Below are 17,635 nucleotides of genomic sequence, written 5' to 3'. Positions count from 1 at the left end.
ATACGTTAAAGTGAGACAAGTATATTTTTTCTCACTCTAACTTATTGCACCAGTTCAGCAGTGCAGCTAAAAAGAACAGACCTAATTTCTCTCTTTCTCTCTCTCTCTCTCTCTTTCATAAATTGATATATTTATTAAATTCCTAGAGAACTCACTAGAATTGAAGTGTAAAAAGTACATGCAATAAATCTAGTGTTATTTATGTCAAAATTACATATCTGACATATGAGATATTAAACATTAACATTTTTTTGTTAAATTATTATTATATTATTTCAGTGAATAATTTTTCAACAATATCGTATAAAATTGTTCAATAATATCGTATACTATCTTATATTCATTGATACAAGCGGTGTCTGGTGCAAAATGCTGCACTTGGCAGCAGTGCTTAACGTACTTCGCAGTTGTAGTAGTTCGCGGTTTTAAAATGCTCACATGAGTGGCAAAGTGAATGAGGGACTATACTAATTTTCGTAATACGATTCCAAATTATCGTGTTCGTCTCATAAATCTCTCTTGATTGCACGTACAATTTCATCTCTCATGCGTCCCTCGAGCGATTGTGCGGGAGAATTGTGAGATTTGGCGCCAACATAACCTTACTTCGAGTTGCGAGAACGGTTTTAAATGCAACTTTCGGCACGTGTGATATTTCGGTAGCGCGCGTAAGACATGAAGGAACTAGAAGAGGTCAGCTGCGAGGTAAAACATTATTTTAGATAATTATATATTGTCATTATCACTATTGGTATAACTGCTTGCAATTATTCGCATTCACTCTCAATTACCAGTCTCAAAAATGATTTAGAAGAGTCATTTGTACTCGATAAATATCCTCGTATCTTATAATTCTCTTAATAATTCGTTTCCCCTTATAGATTCGCAGGATAGTGCAACTTCAATTTTCCGTGTCAAATCGCTTGAGGTATCCGGAAGCGGAGGAACATGGACAGTCTGCAGTCGCCGAAGAACACAACAACGTTAATAATTATCGCGGAGGATTTTTGCATAATGCAACATATGCATGGCTGAGTTATGGTTGCCACTTAGTAGTCTTTAATGTAAAACTAGCAGAAAATATCAGCAGTTGGAGGTTTCGTGGTGTTGTAACATCTGTTTCCCAGTTTCCTGCACAACCTGGAAAATTGCCATTGTTGCTGGTTGGAGTAGACAATTTCGCGAAAAAATTAAAGGATTCCTTCGGCTTATTGTGTATATTTGACTGTACTGTATCACGTGTCTTAAGGGCGATTCAGGTAAGTTTATTTGCATCACTTACATATTTACAAACACATAAGTATTACTTAATTGTTATTTAAAAAATAATGTTAAAAGAATTTATTTTATATACTTGCACTATATTTCACAGGTACCATGTGGTATAGAACAAGTATGTATCGTATCTGGTGGGGCAGAATGGGAAGAATTCAACGACAAAAGACCGGATAATATATTAAGCGGGATGGATGGAATAGCCTGTGTAACGTTACGTAATCTTCAGCACATTATGGTTGATCTTAGAAGATCCACATGGGACACGCATGATTTATTCGACATTAGAGATGAAACTTTACCGGCGGAAATTTATTCTCTGTCGGAGAAACAAATTATTGGCAGACATCAATCCAATCAGGAAAAACATGCGACTTACAATTTGCTGGACAATCGTAAGTGCTGCAAAATGATCCTAGAATATTTATTATTCACAAAAAATAATTTTAGTTCATTATAATCTTTACTTATATATAACTTGTAATGTTAATAAAATTTGACATTCTCAGGTATAGAAAGGCACATTGGCTTCAACAGAGAAAAGTTTGAATCGTGTCCTTTGTTCAACGAGAACTTGACCACCGCGATCATTAGTTCCACGAAGATCGGCTGTTCAATCTTGGGCTGCTTGGGCAGAATAATCATTTGGCAGAATGATGGCTCGTTAGGCTGGATTAGCAAGCCTCTCGACGAGAGCATGACGGTCACTCACTTGGCCTTGTTGGAGCCCACGGATGATCCCAGACCGTTTTATTACCTGTGGGCAGTGTTTCAGGATGAATCGTCAAACGTGTCCCCGGTATTGCGAATGTACGCTATGCTATTCGAGAGAAAGTACTGCGATAGGGGGATGAATCTGTACTTCAACCTGGAAGCTGATCCCAGTTTGAAGTTTGAGTCCGAGTTGGGCGAAAGGGACAAGGTCATTAGTCTGTGCACCGTCGAGAGAGAGTCAAACCCGGAACAGACCGAATCGGGGGCTAAGAGAGGCGAGGACAATCTGCTGCTCATTGCCACTAATGACAAGGTCCTGTTGTTCGACTTGAATCAATGGTACAAGGAGCAGATGCCGCGCACCGTTAACGAGTGTCAGAATCCGAATAGCATACTGGCGCTTTACCGCACCCAGTCGGACGCCTATAACGTGGACAATCAGATTGTAAACTTCGCGTACGTGCCAATGAGCCTGCAGGAGTTTCCCAGCAACGGTCCGAGCTCGCCCGAAGAGCTGTTCTATCCCAATTCCTTATCACTAGAGTGGGTGGAGTTGAGTTCAACGAAACTGACGTTCTGGATGACTCGCGGCATCCAGGCGGATTTGTTACGCGAGATGACGATGGTGGGCCCGAGCATCTTGTTACAGCCGTCCGAGACGTTTCACCGATGTCTCTCCGCGGGATTAGTGCCATTCAATTCAGAATTCTCATTCGGGAGCGATCAGAACGCGCAACGAGAAATGTTGTTGTCCCTCTGTTTGGAGCAGCGATGGTCGACGTTTTTAGTAAAATGTGCCATGGAGTGGTCTGACGGTAGTGCCTCGTACTTGTACCCCACTTTCCTCAAGTGGGGTGTCCAAAGAGCATCTGAAATCAAGATATTCGCGGATCGACTCTGCGTTCCTCTCTTCGACCAGTCAGGTAGCAGTATCGGCGAGGCCGACGTGAAGACGCTGCGATTTTGCTCGCAGCAATTAGAGTGCCTGTCTAGCGTGGTAGGTAAGCTACCGTTCACAACAACGGACCTGATGAAGCAACGGAGGACGCTGGAACGTGTCTCCACGTACTTCCAAGTGCTCATTTGGTTCTACGATGTTGGACTGTTGCCCGAAACGCAGGACTTGGATGAGGGCGCTTTGCCTATCTCCTTAGCGTTGAAAGTGCCTTACCCGTACGAGAAGCTTTTGGCGCTTTACAAAGAGAAACGAGCTCAGGTTCAGACGAGAAGTAATAACGGCGGCGACGACGAAAACGACGGGGAGAACTTTTTCATCGATGAGCTGATAACACGCGAGTGTTCCAAATTGAAGGCACAGTGGGAGAGAGAGGGTGGCACTGCTACAGGCGGCTGCTATCCGCCACCGTCGTTGCAATCCCTGCTACGAAGTTACTTAACTGATTGTCACCAGACGGAAGAGAACGAGACCAGCTGTAAGCATCAGATTACCATTTATCTTCTGATGGATCTGGCTATGCTGCTGCAACGGTCTTATCCCGCGGTGGATCAGCTCATCAAGTATCCGTCCGCGTTCAAGATGAGCCCAAGCCTTATTAAGCTCACTCAGGCATTTTGGCTGCTCGATCACGAAGACTATCAGGGTTTCCTCGACATGATGACCGGTCAACTGATCTCCGACTTTGACGTCAAGGATTGGCATCACAGATTAATACTACGTACATTGATACGCAACAGCCAGCACAAACTGGCACTCGTCTACCTCCGCGTGAGGAAACCACCTCTGTCTTCCATGGAGGAGCAAGGTGTGGCCGTAAGTCTATCGGTGGAGCACGGTCTGGTGCAGTCGGCCTTCCATCGCCGACCGCCTTGCCACTACGAACAACTATTGACCTGTTTCTTTCAAGCGTGTAAGAAATACGGCAAGCTCGACGAGATTCTGCATCTAGCGCTAGACTTCGAGGAGGAGGAAATGTTCGTCAAATTCCTCGAGGAAAACAAGACGCAGGATCTGCAGATGTTGTATTACTTGCAGCGATGTCGTTACACGGAGGCGATCAGCGGCTATCCGATCCGACAATACCAGTCGAGTTTCACTAAGAACATGCAGTCCACGTCTCTTAGTATGCTCGGCGCGTATAATGACACCCTGCCCGATGTCACGAAGCGGTTCACCACAAACGCGGCGGCGACGGACATGGACCTGGAAGCCCATTATCCCCGGCCGATGTCGCACTGCAAGAGCCACGACAAATTGCGCAGCATACACGAAACAGTAATTACGAAAGCCAGAGAAACGTATCTTCGGGGAGAGAAATGTCAAATCCCGTTCGTCAGCGCGCCCTGCATGTCATTAAAGTTGAGCAATCGCAGTGCGAATATGAACTGCGTGTTATTTCCGACTCTGGTATGTAAAAGCTACGACAAACGTACGGTGGATCAGATCTACGAAGGAGAGGAGGCCAATCACATGTCGGACAGTGTGAAACGCCGGAAACTATCAGATGGAACCGTCTCGCCGAGCAAGGCAGACGCGAAAGGATCAGGATTGACAACAGCTTTTGAGACACCTCTGGTAAAGCGTAAGCTCAACACGTCCACGAGTAAAGGCAATGTTTCGGAGACACCACAGTCAATTCTGAAGATTAGGCAACTTATAAGAAGTTCGACCTCACCCAGCGCCACGACGTCGCAATCAAGCGAGGTCGCTGACCTCGGGTTTGAAAGAGACAAAAAAGTTAGTAGACAAATACGATTTAATATCAGTCAAACCAAGAAGGCTTTGACATACTTGGAAGAGGGGCAGGAGGAAGAGAAAGAAGACAGTGATAAGAGCAACGCGTCAAGAGAGAGCAAAGATGCGTTTTTCAGTCCGGAAGCGAGTAATAAAACACATTACAGCGAAAGCGCGGTCCTGAGCAGTAACAGCAGCCTCTCTAACAAGAGCTATTGCTGTCCTCGTCCGCGACGCAGCCTCAGAAGAAGTGCCTTACAATCGTCCGTAGAATTGTTACAAGAAGAAAGCGCGAAGAAAGCAAGTGATTCGTTTGCGAACCCGGTCGCAACGGTCTCCCAAGAGGTCGGCAAAGCACCATTCGACCCAAATATATCCAGCAGACGCAGTTCGTTGGTCTCTGAATATTCAAACGCTATACTGTCCCTCAATAGCAGCGTTGACGACAGTTACTCGAGAGGACTGGATCGCACCAGTTCTTCACTGTGGAGATTGTCCATGGAGAAGGACCGTAACAATAAATTTGCCATTTCATCTACACCACTGACTAAGAGAATAGTTTCTCAGACACGTGTCAACGATGAAAACGTGATGAGAATGGACGACGATGAAGAAAATACAGAAGATTCGTTAGTGAGTGACATGCATAATGCAGAGGAGGAGCTTGGCGTGCCAAGCGAATTCAAGAAGTCTTCTTACATCGAACTACCTGATTACAATAGGAGCGACTTCAAAGAATCACAAAATAATGTAGAGAAAGACGTACAAGATTTACAGGATGAGAGTGAAGAAAGCGAAGATCAATCCAACAATGGGAGCATCGCAAAAGAAGAGAGTCCGAATTTACAGAATCCTCATGAGAAACAAAATGAACTCCTCGAGTTCGGAATTCCGGAATTGAGTCCGACTGTATCGGACGAGTCTGACGAAGAACTGCTTCAGCTGCAGATAAACGAGGAGAGTAACGATGAACACGAGGAGGAGGTGTTCGAGAGCCTGTCCACAACCCCAGAAGATGTACAATTGGAGGATGTTTTTGTTTCTCGCTTATCGGATCAGACTTGGAAACCGACGTACAAAACGGAAGAACACGCTACCACGAAATCTAATGGTCTACAAGAGCCGATGCAAGTGATAGTCGACGTTGATTTCACTGACGACGAGAGCAGCAGGGACGTCATTCCGACAATATCCAACGAGGCAGATAACGAGAGGAAAGAGAAAGGCCCGACTATTCATTCGGAGAACGTATTTCACGAGATACTGGACATTACAGACGACGAATCTGATTCCAGCTCTAGGGAAAGTGAAGAACAAAAGGCGAGAAACGGTAGAATCTCCAGTGTACAAGAACAACGTATAATGCAAAATGTCGAAATGGAAACGAAGGATGAATCTAATAAAACGTCTCGAAAATCGACTAGGAGAGAGAGCATCGCAAAGAAAGACGTTCATGAGACTCCATCGCAGTCTGATAATAAATCTAGTACACAGTCGAGCTATAAAGCAGGCAGCAGTAGACCTGAGATCGTGGAGAAGAGCACAAGAGGTCAAACTGAATCCAAGAACGATTCATCAGTACGAATGACTAGATCACGTAGAGCGAGTTCGTTGGCAAAAGACACAGCGGCGGATACAACGTTGCGGCAAGCGGACTCGGAGAGAGTCACGCGTCAAAGAAGAGGAAGTTCAATGGTGAAGGATGCAACGACCGATTCTCCGCCACGAAGTGTCGCAAAACGATCACGAAGAGCAAGCTCGACGGCGAAAGAGATTATCTCTTCGTTGCAAGATGCCGCCGAGAAACCTTCGCGATTGCGAAGAATGACGGATTCTCCAATTCCTTCGTCGCATAAAGAACATCCTGAAACACCACCGCGATTAAGAAGAGTGATTAAGCAGAGTCCGACAACAAAGGACATAAGAATAGATTCCCCGAAAAGACCGCGTGGCCGAAGAGCAAGTTCCCTCGCGAAAGACGTACTGATGAGCTCGGTGGTAATAGACGAAGACCTCAGACCCGTGACTCCATCAGAACCAGGAAATTCTGATGTCCAACCATCAGTGAGAAGAGGTCGCAGATCTACATCTGTGGTAAAAGAAATCCTTCAGACCGAGATGAAAGATAGTGATACCGAGAGTGTCAAGGACGAGTTACCAGTAAGAAGAAGCGCGAGACTCACCTCTTCCGCAAAAAGAACATTGATGGACGTATCGAAGAACCTTACGAGATCGGAGAGCGCATCATCCCTCTCGAAACTGACGAGCGATGAGGAAGAAGAGAAAGGTACGAGGAAGCGATCTTTGCGCGCGAGGAAATCTTCGGCATCGTCCGACACGGACAAAGCAACAACAAGCAAATCCTTGAGATCTTCTAAGACGGATTTAGAAGTAAAAGAACTAGAGCCTAAGATAAACCGAAGACGCGGTAGTTCAATGCCTAAGGAGATCACGACCGGAAGAAGAAGTAGATCCAGTAGTATAATAAAAGAAATTATTCCAGAAGTTACCGAACCTCCGCCGGAGGAGTCGAGAAGACTCAGAAGTTCCACTGCAAAGAATACAGATGAACATATTCGGCCTGCGACGCGTCGTCGAAGCGCATCAATATTATCGATACCGGAAGAGCTGGAGGAGATCTTGAGCCCATCGAAAGAAAAGAAATTGACCAGAAGCGAAACGCGAAGCAGCGCCAGAGAGAGAAGAGCACGTAGTGCCGATGTGTTGCACAAGGAGGTGAAAAGGAGGACTAGAGCAACAAGTATCGCGGAATCAATAGCGGAAGAGCCTGCGGAAAGTAAGGACATGGTAGAAGTTACGCAGGATGCCCCTGAACCTAGAAGAAAGACGGCACCGACGGCAATCGTCGAATTGGATCGAATCGATGAAAAGGAACTGAAAGGAAGGCGACCTAGGCAGCGCAATATCAGTAGGAGTCAAGAATCTAGCAGTCTATTTTCTTTCTCGCAACCGGAGAACACAGACGATGCGCCAATAGATGAGAAAGGTAAGTTCAAAAATATGTTTGCCAAGTGAATGGTCTTCTATTGCTACAATATGCATCTATTTGCTATACAATAAACATTCTGTAAAAAGATGTATAATATTATAATAAATATATAATGAATAAATCGTAAATTTGTATAGCTAAAGACAGATCGAAGACTAATTTTCAAATTATCAAATTATTTTTTCTGTTCATCTATGATTAAATTACAAATTTATTATGTAACTAAATAAGATTCCCTCAAATTAATTTATGTACTGTAACATAACGCTATTTTCTTATCGAAAAGCAAATATTCAAATGCTGAGCAACTTTCTATGAGATTGTGATTTTTAATTTGCAGGTATCGGGGAAGTTCCGAAGTTTGTGTTCTCCCCACCTCAAACCAGATCCAGAACCATATCTCCAAATCAGCATCGTAGGTTGTTATTTAATAATTGATTTGATATAATCTCATTCTTTCATTCTTCCCTTACCGCTAAGTATTCTTCTTTTTTTATGCTTCTTCTTATCGCTTTTTCTTTAGTCTGAGCTATATAAAAGGGTAAGCCATAAGCAGTTTATCTTGTTTAATTTTTGCAGAAAAATGAACTCGTTCATACCGAGTCCTTATCAGAAAGGAATAGAACAGCCTACAATCCAGAAAGATCACGACGATAACGACACATCTGCTCGTTATGCTCGTTTAGTTAAAACTACTTATGGATCGCGATTTCGATCAAAATTCACTGTACCTAAAAGATTTAAAAGTACAACAGATTAAAAACAGGGCATTTTTTGAAAATTCATATAAATTATCACGTATGTTTAGTTTGTAAATTTTTTGATATTATTTTATATGTTCCGTATATCTTTCTTCTGCAATGGTTTTTTAAATAATATATATAAGTACAGTGTTTCTCAATTTTGTTGCGATATATAGTGTGCATGAAAAAAGAAGGAACCTTGAAACGTGTATAAAATTGTTAATCAATTTCGTCTATGTTCTGACGGGAATACAGTACAAAGCAGTTTTGCTGATACGATAAACAATCGCGGAGTTTGATGAACAAGAGAGAAAGAGAATCTTATAATCATGAATTAAATATCTAAGCGACAAATTCTAAACGTTTTGAGTTAATCGGCAGTTATATGCTGGGACCATAAAATGAAAAGTTTCTGTTATTATGTATCATTACGTTCATCAATATGGTCACATAGTTTTGTTTCCTCTTTATTTTATGAATGTGGCTAGATTTGTTTTAATGGAGTCCGGTACTAGGTAAAGTAATTTGTTTTTTTTCTTGTGTAACTAGGATATATTTTAAGTTGTGAATATATTTAGGACATGGGGTAATCAACTATAAGAGCTTAAAATATATGCTAGTACAATATTGATTAGAGGTATTTTTTTTAAATAAAATATATACAGGATGTGGAATACTTAATTACAGAATTATCATACATAAATTTCGAAGTTGTGTCTGTATGAAAAATTGTTTACAAAAGTTACATTTTTTGGATTTGAGAGAGATATTGCATAGTGTATGTACTATTTCTTGAACGTAGAAGCGTTTTGGAAATTTGAATCGACCTCGCTCTATGGAATGTCTTTTTGCCAAATTCAAAGGATATCAAATTCTGAATAAATAATGTATTATTTGTATCATATTTAATATTGAGTTGACCGGAAAGTCTTGCGTTTAAATTTTTCGATTGAAAATATCGCTTCGGATATTATTATTAAAAAATAGAAAAAAGAGAATTAAAATCCAGTAAAACAGTGAAAAAAAGTAAGAATATGTTTCCAATTTTAAAAACTTAACTTTTTGTTTTCATAACGTGTGTACATAACATATTATACATTAGATTACAATGTTTTTCGCAACATGATGTAACTTTTGTATGCAATTTTTTACACGGTTATATAATTTTGAAAATGTTCAAAATGATCATTTTAGGTATCTCACTCTGTATAGAATATCGAGGATTGTTTTCACAATCTGTAAGCCCGTATAGTTGACTCATTAAACGTCAGTTGTATGATTGTCTTTCCTGCGATTGACTTGGATATAGCATGTTACTTTTAGATGTATCAATACACGAACTGAAAACTAAATGTACAGAAATAATAGCTACGATTGAAACCTGTTATGTCAAAAGGTATATATCTTAATGATAAACTATCATTAAAAAAATGTATTATATTAATCGTTCCGTATTCTATCTCTTTCTCTAAGGATTACAATAGTGCTCATTCCGTTTACGTTTACGTTTTCAAAAGACTTACTGTCAGCAGTTAATTTCTTTTCAACATTAACATGTTTGAAAATTTCAATTTGTAGCACAGGGTTCTCCGCTATACTTTGCATACAATTCCCATAGTATTTTCGACAAGGCAATGTATTATAACTTTGTAAATAATTTATTAATGTACTCATGTATAGTTGTATTAATACAATAAATGTGTAAAGCAAAATGTAATGCATACTAGTATCAAAAAAGATAAGAATTCCAGTCACCAGGAATAATACATCATTATAAATAAACTTGTATGTTCCAGTAGAATATTTCCTAAAACTAGCAAATCCTCCTCTTCGAATACACTTCTGCTACATAAATTAGTAAATAATACATTGTGTATATATATAATAAGTGCGCATATGTCCATTATAATTAAGAATTAATAATAAATAAAAATCTTAAGAAATCTTAAAGAATTAATAATAAAAAAATAGCGCGCTTTATAAATGTATTACACTTTGAAATTGCAAATAGAGATTTTTCTTTTTTTTCCTTAAAATAAAGCGAAATGTGATAACCGTGCTTTCCGTGCCAGTTTTGCGTTCTAACATTTCCCTTTGAAATGTACAATCTCAAAATAAATGGCTAAAGATTTTGGAAGCTTGTTCGCATCGTGTCTCACAATTTATGAAAGATTACAATACGTAACTCGATGTAGATCTTCGCGAATGTATATTGTGCGCCTTCCTTATCAACACTTTCATCTATTTAAAGGCCAACATTAAAGTGTTATCTTTGGCAGTGTTGTCATTCTTTACGTTCTATCTTACTAGCTATAAAAGGGTGTCCAATAGAATAATCGCGATTCACGAATCAAATTAATGCCATAGATCGTCTAGAGAGCTCCATAGCGTTTAGCGGGAACGTATGGCTATTCTAGGAGCTAATCGAACACGTCGAAATGAGAGATTCTATCAGACACGGCAGTGTAGTTCATGAAAATTGAGTAAAAATTTTTCGTACTTCTGTAACGATTCGCTCACGTGTTTCAGTCACATCTTGAATGTAACTACGAATTTATAAACTTTTGCAGTTAATCAACATTTATAGACCACCATTGCATATATCTGCCACCTCTAAGTGCATCAAGCTAGATATATCTCTCGTAGAAATTATTCTCTGATTGTCTATATCTTTTTGGTTTTTTCACTCTCTGCTAAAAGCTGTCGAAAATTCTAATACTGAGAGACATTAAGAAATTTTTACGCCAGTGTATAGTCCATAGCAAATGGATACACGCGAGAAACGTAAATACAAGAGCAAGAGGACGGTACAATCTATCCATCCGGATAGATCAGCAATCGTAATGCTATTAATCTTTCATAATACGCTTCTGAGCGACTCGTTAATCCGAGTTAAGGCTTTTTCTCAGTTTCATATGCCCTTTTAAAAGGCACGTTTCACTTCGCGCAATGCGAAATACATCATCGTGTGACGGTACGGCAATGTAGGCTATCAACGTAAAACAAAAATCGACGAATTTCGTAAGTTTCGCGTTACCTTAATGAGCATATATATTAAATAAACGCATCAGTATATAGATCAATACAATCAGGCTGCATTCCTGTGGACAAACTTATGAAACAATCTCTACTCATTAACTTACGTCCGTTTAATGGCAATAAAGAAATCTTTTATAGAAAATACTGAAATCTCAGCTCTCGCGATAATCTCTTACTGATGCTTGCAGCCGTCTTTGACGCGTCGCTTGTGCTTCTCCTCGTGCGTGTTAGACGGCGATTGCGCTTGGTTTGTGCGTCGCTGGCCCTGAATCGGCATGTAACACGGAGCGTCATCGGCCATCAGCTCCTGGGGCGGCGTCGGCAAGGCGTAAGTCGGGCTTATCGTACTGCTCGAGCTACTCGACGTGTTCCGATGCGCGTTGTAGGTGGGATCGATGATGGCCGCGACGTTCGCCATCTCGCGCACGTTGTCGACAGGCTCGTCTAGCGTTTGGATCTCCTCGGGGTCCGGATACTGCGAAGGATAATTCGCCGGATGACGAGCTCGGTTCTTGACCGGTGGAGTTCTCAAGTCCAACCTGTCCGGTCTCTGCGGCCGTTCCGCAACATTCTGTTCCTGTTGCTGTTGCTGCTGTAGACGCTCTCGCTCCAGCTTTCTTTGCCTCGCTCTCTCCCGCGCTTTGCGCGCCTTCGCGCGCTCCTTATCCTGAAGCATCCGCGCCAACTCGGCGTCCTGCGCTTCCATTGCTAGCTTCTGATCCAACATCATTTGCTCATCCTCCGCACCGTCGACGTTGTCCTCTTCCTCCTGCTGCTGCATTTTCCTCGCCAATTCCTGCGAATCAAGCAGTATGAATTTATTAATGGTTACATAAATTGTTTACACCAACGAAGAATTATTATTAATTAATAATTATTATTTATTAGAATTATTAATTTATTTATTAATTATTATTTATTCCAAATATTAATAAAGATAAATATGAATCATTCTCAAAATAGTTAACTTTTAAATAAATACCTCATCTCTCTCTTCCTGCGCACGTTTCTCAACCTCCTGCTGCATAGCTTCATCTCCTAACCTTAATTGCAGCCTCATTAGCTCTTGCAATTCACGCTCTCTTTGCCTTTCCTCTCGTTCCAGAGAAAGTGCAATCTGTCGGGCCACAAGTGCATCTCTCTCTTCCCTTTATAGCAAAAGAAGCAGAAAAAATATTTTAGATCATTAGTATCTCAGGAAACAGTTTTGTATTTTTAATTATGCAAATTGTGTTACTAACTGTTGTTGAACGTAGCTTTGATATCTCAATGCCTCCAATTCTTGTTCGACTTTAGCTCGTGGCACATCTTCCCTTACTTGTGCATTACGCGTTTTGTTGCTAGTATAATGTTCCTTAACTGTGAATTGTAAAAAGAAAGTTATATATTAAATTTCTATATAAATATTAATAAGAGATATTATATATTAAACTATTAAAATTCTCTTTCCAATGCTTATTTTTTGCAAAATCTTATTTTTGTTATCTTATTTTTTATCTCCTGTAATATTATTGCTATATCTTTTTCTCTAATATTTTCTCATTGGACTTCTCATAAAATCTTCAAAATCGCTTTGGATATATGTATAAAATAAGTTACATTAGATAATTCTGTTTCAACAAATTTTGTGCTTTTCTGTTTCCTAACAGAAACTTTTAAGTTCAATTTTAAGAACGAAATTCAAATAAAAATATTTCAGCTTAATTGGAAATTTAATTTTAACGTCGTGACACGTAAAAGTTACTGCGCTTGCGCCTTCCAATTTTCGATAACTTTATCAATTCAAAGGCGGGCAATCATATTGAGACGATCCTGTACGAATCTAGCACTTTTCGCATAAAAACAGGACGAACATATGCGTAAAATTTTCACGTACTTTCCTCATCCTGGAGTCGGTAGGCAAGCGCCCCGTCCTCGTGCACCAGCCATTCGCGACACACTGTAAAACCGTATAAAAAAATTAATGATCGCAGGTGATAGGAAACCCATCACAGATGCCAATGCAATGAGTAATCACGGCCGTGAGCAGATCTGTCCGTTTAGTTGCACCTTCCTGCACTTTTCGCCTCTACCGATACACATTCGTGCTTCGTAGAAGAAAGAAAGAAGAAAGAAATGAGGTGCAGAAGGTGCAAGTACGCGAACATGTCTTATGACAGGAGGAAATCTTTCGAAGGAAAAAACAGCGCAGTGTCTCACCTTCATTCACGCGGCCCGCCTTCGGCAGCGTGTCCGAGCTCAACACGGATTTCGCCATCGCACGCTCTTCTCGATCTCACGCGGGACAACAGCAGGATCATCGACGACACCGCCTATGTTTACAACAACCACCTTGCGCGAGAGCAGTCGCGACGTTGTTTTCTCTCCATCTTGAAACGCTCGTGAGTGAATAGTCGCGCGGCTACGCACACGTACACACCGCGCATGCACGCGTACACACACACACACACACGCGCGCGCGCGCAGAATATTCCAGGCTCGCTCGGTCGTGGAAGGCAAGCCCCCCCCTTAGGAATGAGAAAGCCTTTTTTGATGTTTTTTAAAGGGGTATTATAATATCAATATATTATTAATATAATATCAATATATATCAATATATTATTAACATAATTTTAATATAATATCAATTTTAAGGAATACTATAATATCAATATATCAATATTGTTATATCAACATAATTTCAATATATCAATGTATGTTTTTTAAAGGAATATTAATATATTATTAATAACATAATTTCACTATAATATCAATATATTTTTTTAAAGGAATACTATAATATCAAATTTCTTATATATTCAAAACAGGAAGAAAAACTATCTTGAAAAAGAAGCTTCGTTTCTTCAAACGCCAGAGGAACTCTTGAACAAAACAACGTGGAAAATACTTCTAATACTTAAAATACCGTAAAAACGAATTATAGTTTTGATGCTACGTTGACATCATTTTGACTGCTTATTTTCACTAATTGTGAGTATAATTATCAATGTGTGAACAGTATTCGCGTCATATTAATTCAAGCATATTTTTGTAGGTATTGAAACATATCAAGAATCCCAGAGCGCAGTCACAGTTCCTGCCGCCTTAGTACGGAGGAAATTATCATTCGCATCCCTGTTTTGTACAGCCCTGGCCACTGCACATGCACATGCACTAACGAATCGATGGTACGCGGTACCTCGTGCACGTCGTAGTAGCGTATTCCCATAGTAAAGAGGTTGTCGTGAATAATACCTTCGCGGAAAAGCGTCCACTTGAGCGGGACGGGTAGTACGGTCGCGTAGTAGCGGCCCGGTAGTACGGCTTCGCGTATGAATGGATGTGGAGCACGCGCGTGTTCCCGATGAAAGGATCAGCGTGGTGAAAGGGGTGAAACGAGAGCGACCGAAGAGGAGAAAGGAGTTACCCGGGGTCAATGATACCCCGGGCTTCATATCGACTGCGCTTGAATCGATGGAAAGGCAAGATACTATTTACGAGCCGAGCCGAGCCGAGCGGTGAGAACGCGAATTTTACCGGTGTTTCTAATCGAGTAATCAGTAGACGCGTACGAGTAATCGCGGGTCAGGTACATTGTCTTTGTAACGACACGCAAGTGTAAGGAGAAATTTTTGCAACAATCGGAGAATCGAAGAGAATTATATTCTTGATCTCAACGTCTGGTTAAGCAAGTGCACAAATTTTATTTGTTATACTATTTAAATATTTATTTTATTGTAAGCTGAGATCACAAAGAATAAAACTATAGACAATTATACAATTATATATGATACTTTTGTTCAATTATTCGTATTTCTATAATTATTAGTACAGAATATTTACATAATATGTACACGAATTATATGTAATATATATACATAATTATATAATTATATAATTATGTTCCATATATTCTATCCATATATCTAACATTTATATGTTCCTATTATTCTTGCGTCGCTATCAGGAGCAATATATTGGCCATTCCAAATATATCAGTATCCTTCGTATTTGATAACTCGGCCAATTTTGCTACCATAATACCTCGGTCCTTCGAAACATTTGTTTTTAAAAACAGCGTTGTGCATAATACCACCACCGCGCTCAGGAAAAGTACATTTGACTTTAGCAGCATCACCTTCTTCATCGCATATTCTATATTCGAATTAGTCTTGTGTACGTAATAAAAATGAAATTGCGAGTACAATGTGTCGTGCTGAAAATCGAATTTTTAATGAAACATTTATTTTACGTAATGGAATTATTAAATGGAATTTAATCAGATTAATGAAAATGAATGCAAACCTTTAAATAAGTTAAATCTAATAAATGTAGCGAGATGTTAAGTGTGTTCGGCGATTCTCTGAGTCCGGTCACCGCCAGGAAAATCTCGATGCACTGGAACGGCGTACAAAAGGGCATTTTAAAATCTACCATCTTGAAAACCTCCATTTCACTGGCAAAGATCATATTCTGCGTGTACTCAGTCTCACTGTCAATTAGACGCAGGATACTACGAATCTACAAAAACAAGCGGCATAATTGTGCATAATTTAATAACATTTATCGTAATTCCTTGCAAAGCACATAATATTATCTTCATATACTTACTAGTGATATTCCCAAGTTATTGGAGGCCGAATCCATTTTGCATGCCAGTTGAAAGCACGACATAAGATATAGTTTTGTCTTTTGAGAAATCTTCTTGCAAATCGCAATCCATGAAGCCTCAGAAATGCCATTTTTTAATTCAGTTTTGTAAACCTTCCAGAACTGGCAGCACATAAACTTGTCGTACAATTGAATCGCCATGTACTTCACGTTCGGTTTTAACTCTAGATACTCCGCTATTTTGAAGGCAGTTTTGACGGTAGATGGTAGAATCGCTGATTACAATTTAATTTCATATAATTATTGTTAAATTGTTATTTGATTACTCCATAAGCAAATATACGTAGCATCGCACGTTATTTATTTTATAATCACGTAATATGTATACTTTAATGACACACACCTATAAATGGCATGGCAGTGTTAAATTTATTATCACTCAGCTTTTGTTCTTGTTCCTTTGCAAGTTGTTGGATGTGTTCTACCCAGTCATGAATAAATGGCTCTGACATTAATGAATATTTAGCATGAATATCCATCAATATTATGAATATAATGGATCATATAATCTTCATGTAGCAATTTTTATATAAATTTTATAAATAAAATATACACTTTTATACTGTGCCATATATAATTAGTATTACAATTATGATTCATATATATTTTTTATAATACGAGTACAAAAGTAATAAAATACTTTATAAGTACTTCTAACTTCCTGCGAATTCTGATTAAATTTTACAAAGAGAGAATACTCGGACATGACTGATGATGCATAATACTTTCCTGTCTTACCACAATTCTTTTAAATAAGTGTACAGATAAGATACTTACCAATATAAGCTGTATCCAGATCCATTTTAATTCGTAAAAGCTATGTAAATTCTTATTATATATTACCCTTGGTATATTTTTGACAATATGCCACTATACATATGAGAAAGGTGCACAATCAAGTGCACATGTTACAATAATAATTGAGACATTTGGAGAAGTAACATCATTATCGTAAGTTACATGTGATTGGTTTGTCAGAAGACACGTGACGTAAATCTTCCAATCTAATGCACATTGCTTATTCAAAAATGAAGATCCCTAATACAGTGTGTCTCAAAATGAGCGCATATGAAGTGTACACCAGAAGATTCCTAATACTGAAACGAAGCAACTTTTTCCTTTACAGATCGTTTACATGGTTCAGTTTTTTAATCGTATCGATAATAACCCTTTAAAATTTGTTTCTTTATTTTAACCTATCCTCTTTTCCTATTCGATGTAATTTAGTTTTATTTCTTGCATTTAGGCTCGACTCCACAACTTATTTCGTTTTAACTGAAGCTTAATACTTTAATGAACAATTAACGCAACGTCCCATTTAAACTTCGTATCAATGCCATGTTTAAACAACGCGGAACTATCATGACGAATATAACATGATCAATCAGAAAGAAGAAACCATTGGTTACTGACTGGATATTTTTCATATGTTTATGTATTATAGACAGAAAGTGCTGAAAACTTCTTTGTAGAAATTTGATTTATTCAAATCACTCTTGATACACTTAATTG

General features: G+C 39.3%; 3 protein-coding genes and 1 long non-coding RNA gene across 8 annotated transcripts; 2 read left to right on the top strand and 2 right to left on the bottom strand.

Annotated features, from left to right (window-relative positions):
- The first annotated feature begins 72 nt into the window (after window positions 1–72).
- On the top strand, window positions 73–10,146 carry LOC105280585 (protein ELYS). Of its 2 annotated transcripts, none has more exons than XM_011341232.3 (6): window positions 73–705; window positions 882–1,259; window positions 1,373–1,670; window positions 1,785–7,688; window positions 8,032–8,110; window positions 8,271–10,146. In XM_011341232.3, the coding sequence occupies exons 1-6, from the start codon at window positions 676–678 to the stop codon at window positions 8,449–8,451; spliced, it is 6,870 nt and encodes a 2,289-aa protein (XP_011339534.2). In that variant the 5' UTR covers window positions 73–675; the 3' UTR covers window positions 8,452–10,146. The 2 variants fall into 2 exon arrangements, with proteins under 2 accessions (XP_011339534.2, XP_011339535.2); XM_011341233.2 differs by having other exon boundaries at window positions 8,032–8,106; window positions 8,271–8,307.
- On the bottom strand, window positions 10,074–13,852 carry LOC105280581 (coiled-coil domain-containing protein 50). Its single transcript, XM_011341229.3, has 5 exons — window positions 13,673–13,852; window positions 13,350–13,412; window positions 12,715–12,832; window positions 12,456–12,621; window positions 10,074–12,269 (listed from the first exon to the last, which is right to left on the bottom strand). Exons 1-5 carry the CDS (start codon window positions 13,728–13,730, stop codon window positions 11,646–11,648), a joined length of 1,029 nt encoding a protein of 342 aa, XP_011339531.3. The 5' UTR covers window positions 13,731–13,852; the 3' UTR covers window positions 10,074–11,645.
- LOC105280583 lies at window positions 13,741–15,235 on the top strand. 2 transcript variants are annotated; one of them, XR_894145.3, is made up of 3 exons: window positions 13,741–13,854; window positions 14,281–14,443; window positions 14,508–15,235. It is a non-coding gene; the product is annotated as an uncharacterized LOC105280583 (long non-coding RNA). The 2 variants fall into 2 exon arrangements; XR_894144.3 differs by having other exon boundaries at window positions 14,281–15,235.
- Window positions 15,166–17,628, bottom strand: LOC105280584. Of its 3 annotated transcripts, none has more exons than XM_011341231.3 (5): window positions 16,901–17,628; window positions 16,467–16,544; window positions 16,064–16,338; window positions 15,758–15,973; window positions 15,399–15,668 (listed from the first exon to the last, which is right to left on the bottom strand). In XM_011341231.3, the coding sequence occupies exons 1-5, from the start codon at window positions 16,923–16,925 to the stop codon at window positions 15,399–15,401; spliced, it is 864 nt and encodes a 287-aa protein (XP_011339533.2). In that variant the 5' UTR covers window positions 16,926–17,628. The 3 variants fall into 3 exon arrangements, with proteins under 3 accessions (XP_019887623.2, XP_011339533.2, XP_011339532.2); XM_011341230.3 differs by having other exon boundaries at window positions 16,467–16,568; window positions 16,901–17,627; XM_020032064.2 differs by having other exon boundaries at window positions 15,166–15,668; window positions 16,467–17,626.
- Window positions 17,629–17,635: the final 7 nt, after the last annotated feature.

This window comes from Ooceraea biroi, chromosome 11, assembly GCF_003672135.1.
Source record: "Ooceraea biroi isolate clonal line C1 chromosome 11, Obir_v5.4, whole genome shotgun sequence".
In the NCBI taxonomy this organism is placed as follows: domain Eukaryota; kingdom Metazoa; phylum Arthropoda; class Insecta; order Hymenoptera; family Formicidae; genus Ooceraea; species Ooceraea biroi.
Note: the sequence above shows the minus strand (reverse complement) of the source record. Positions and strands in the feature narration are given on the sequence as shown.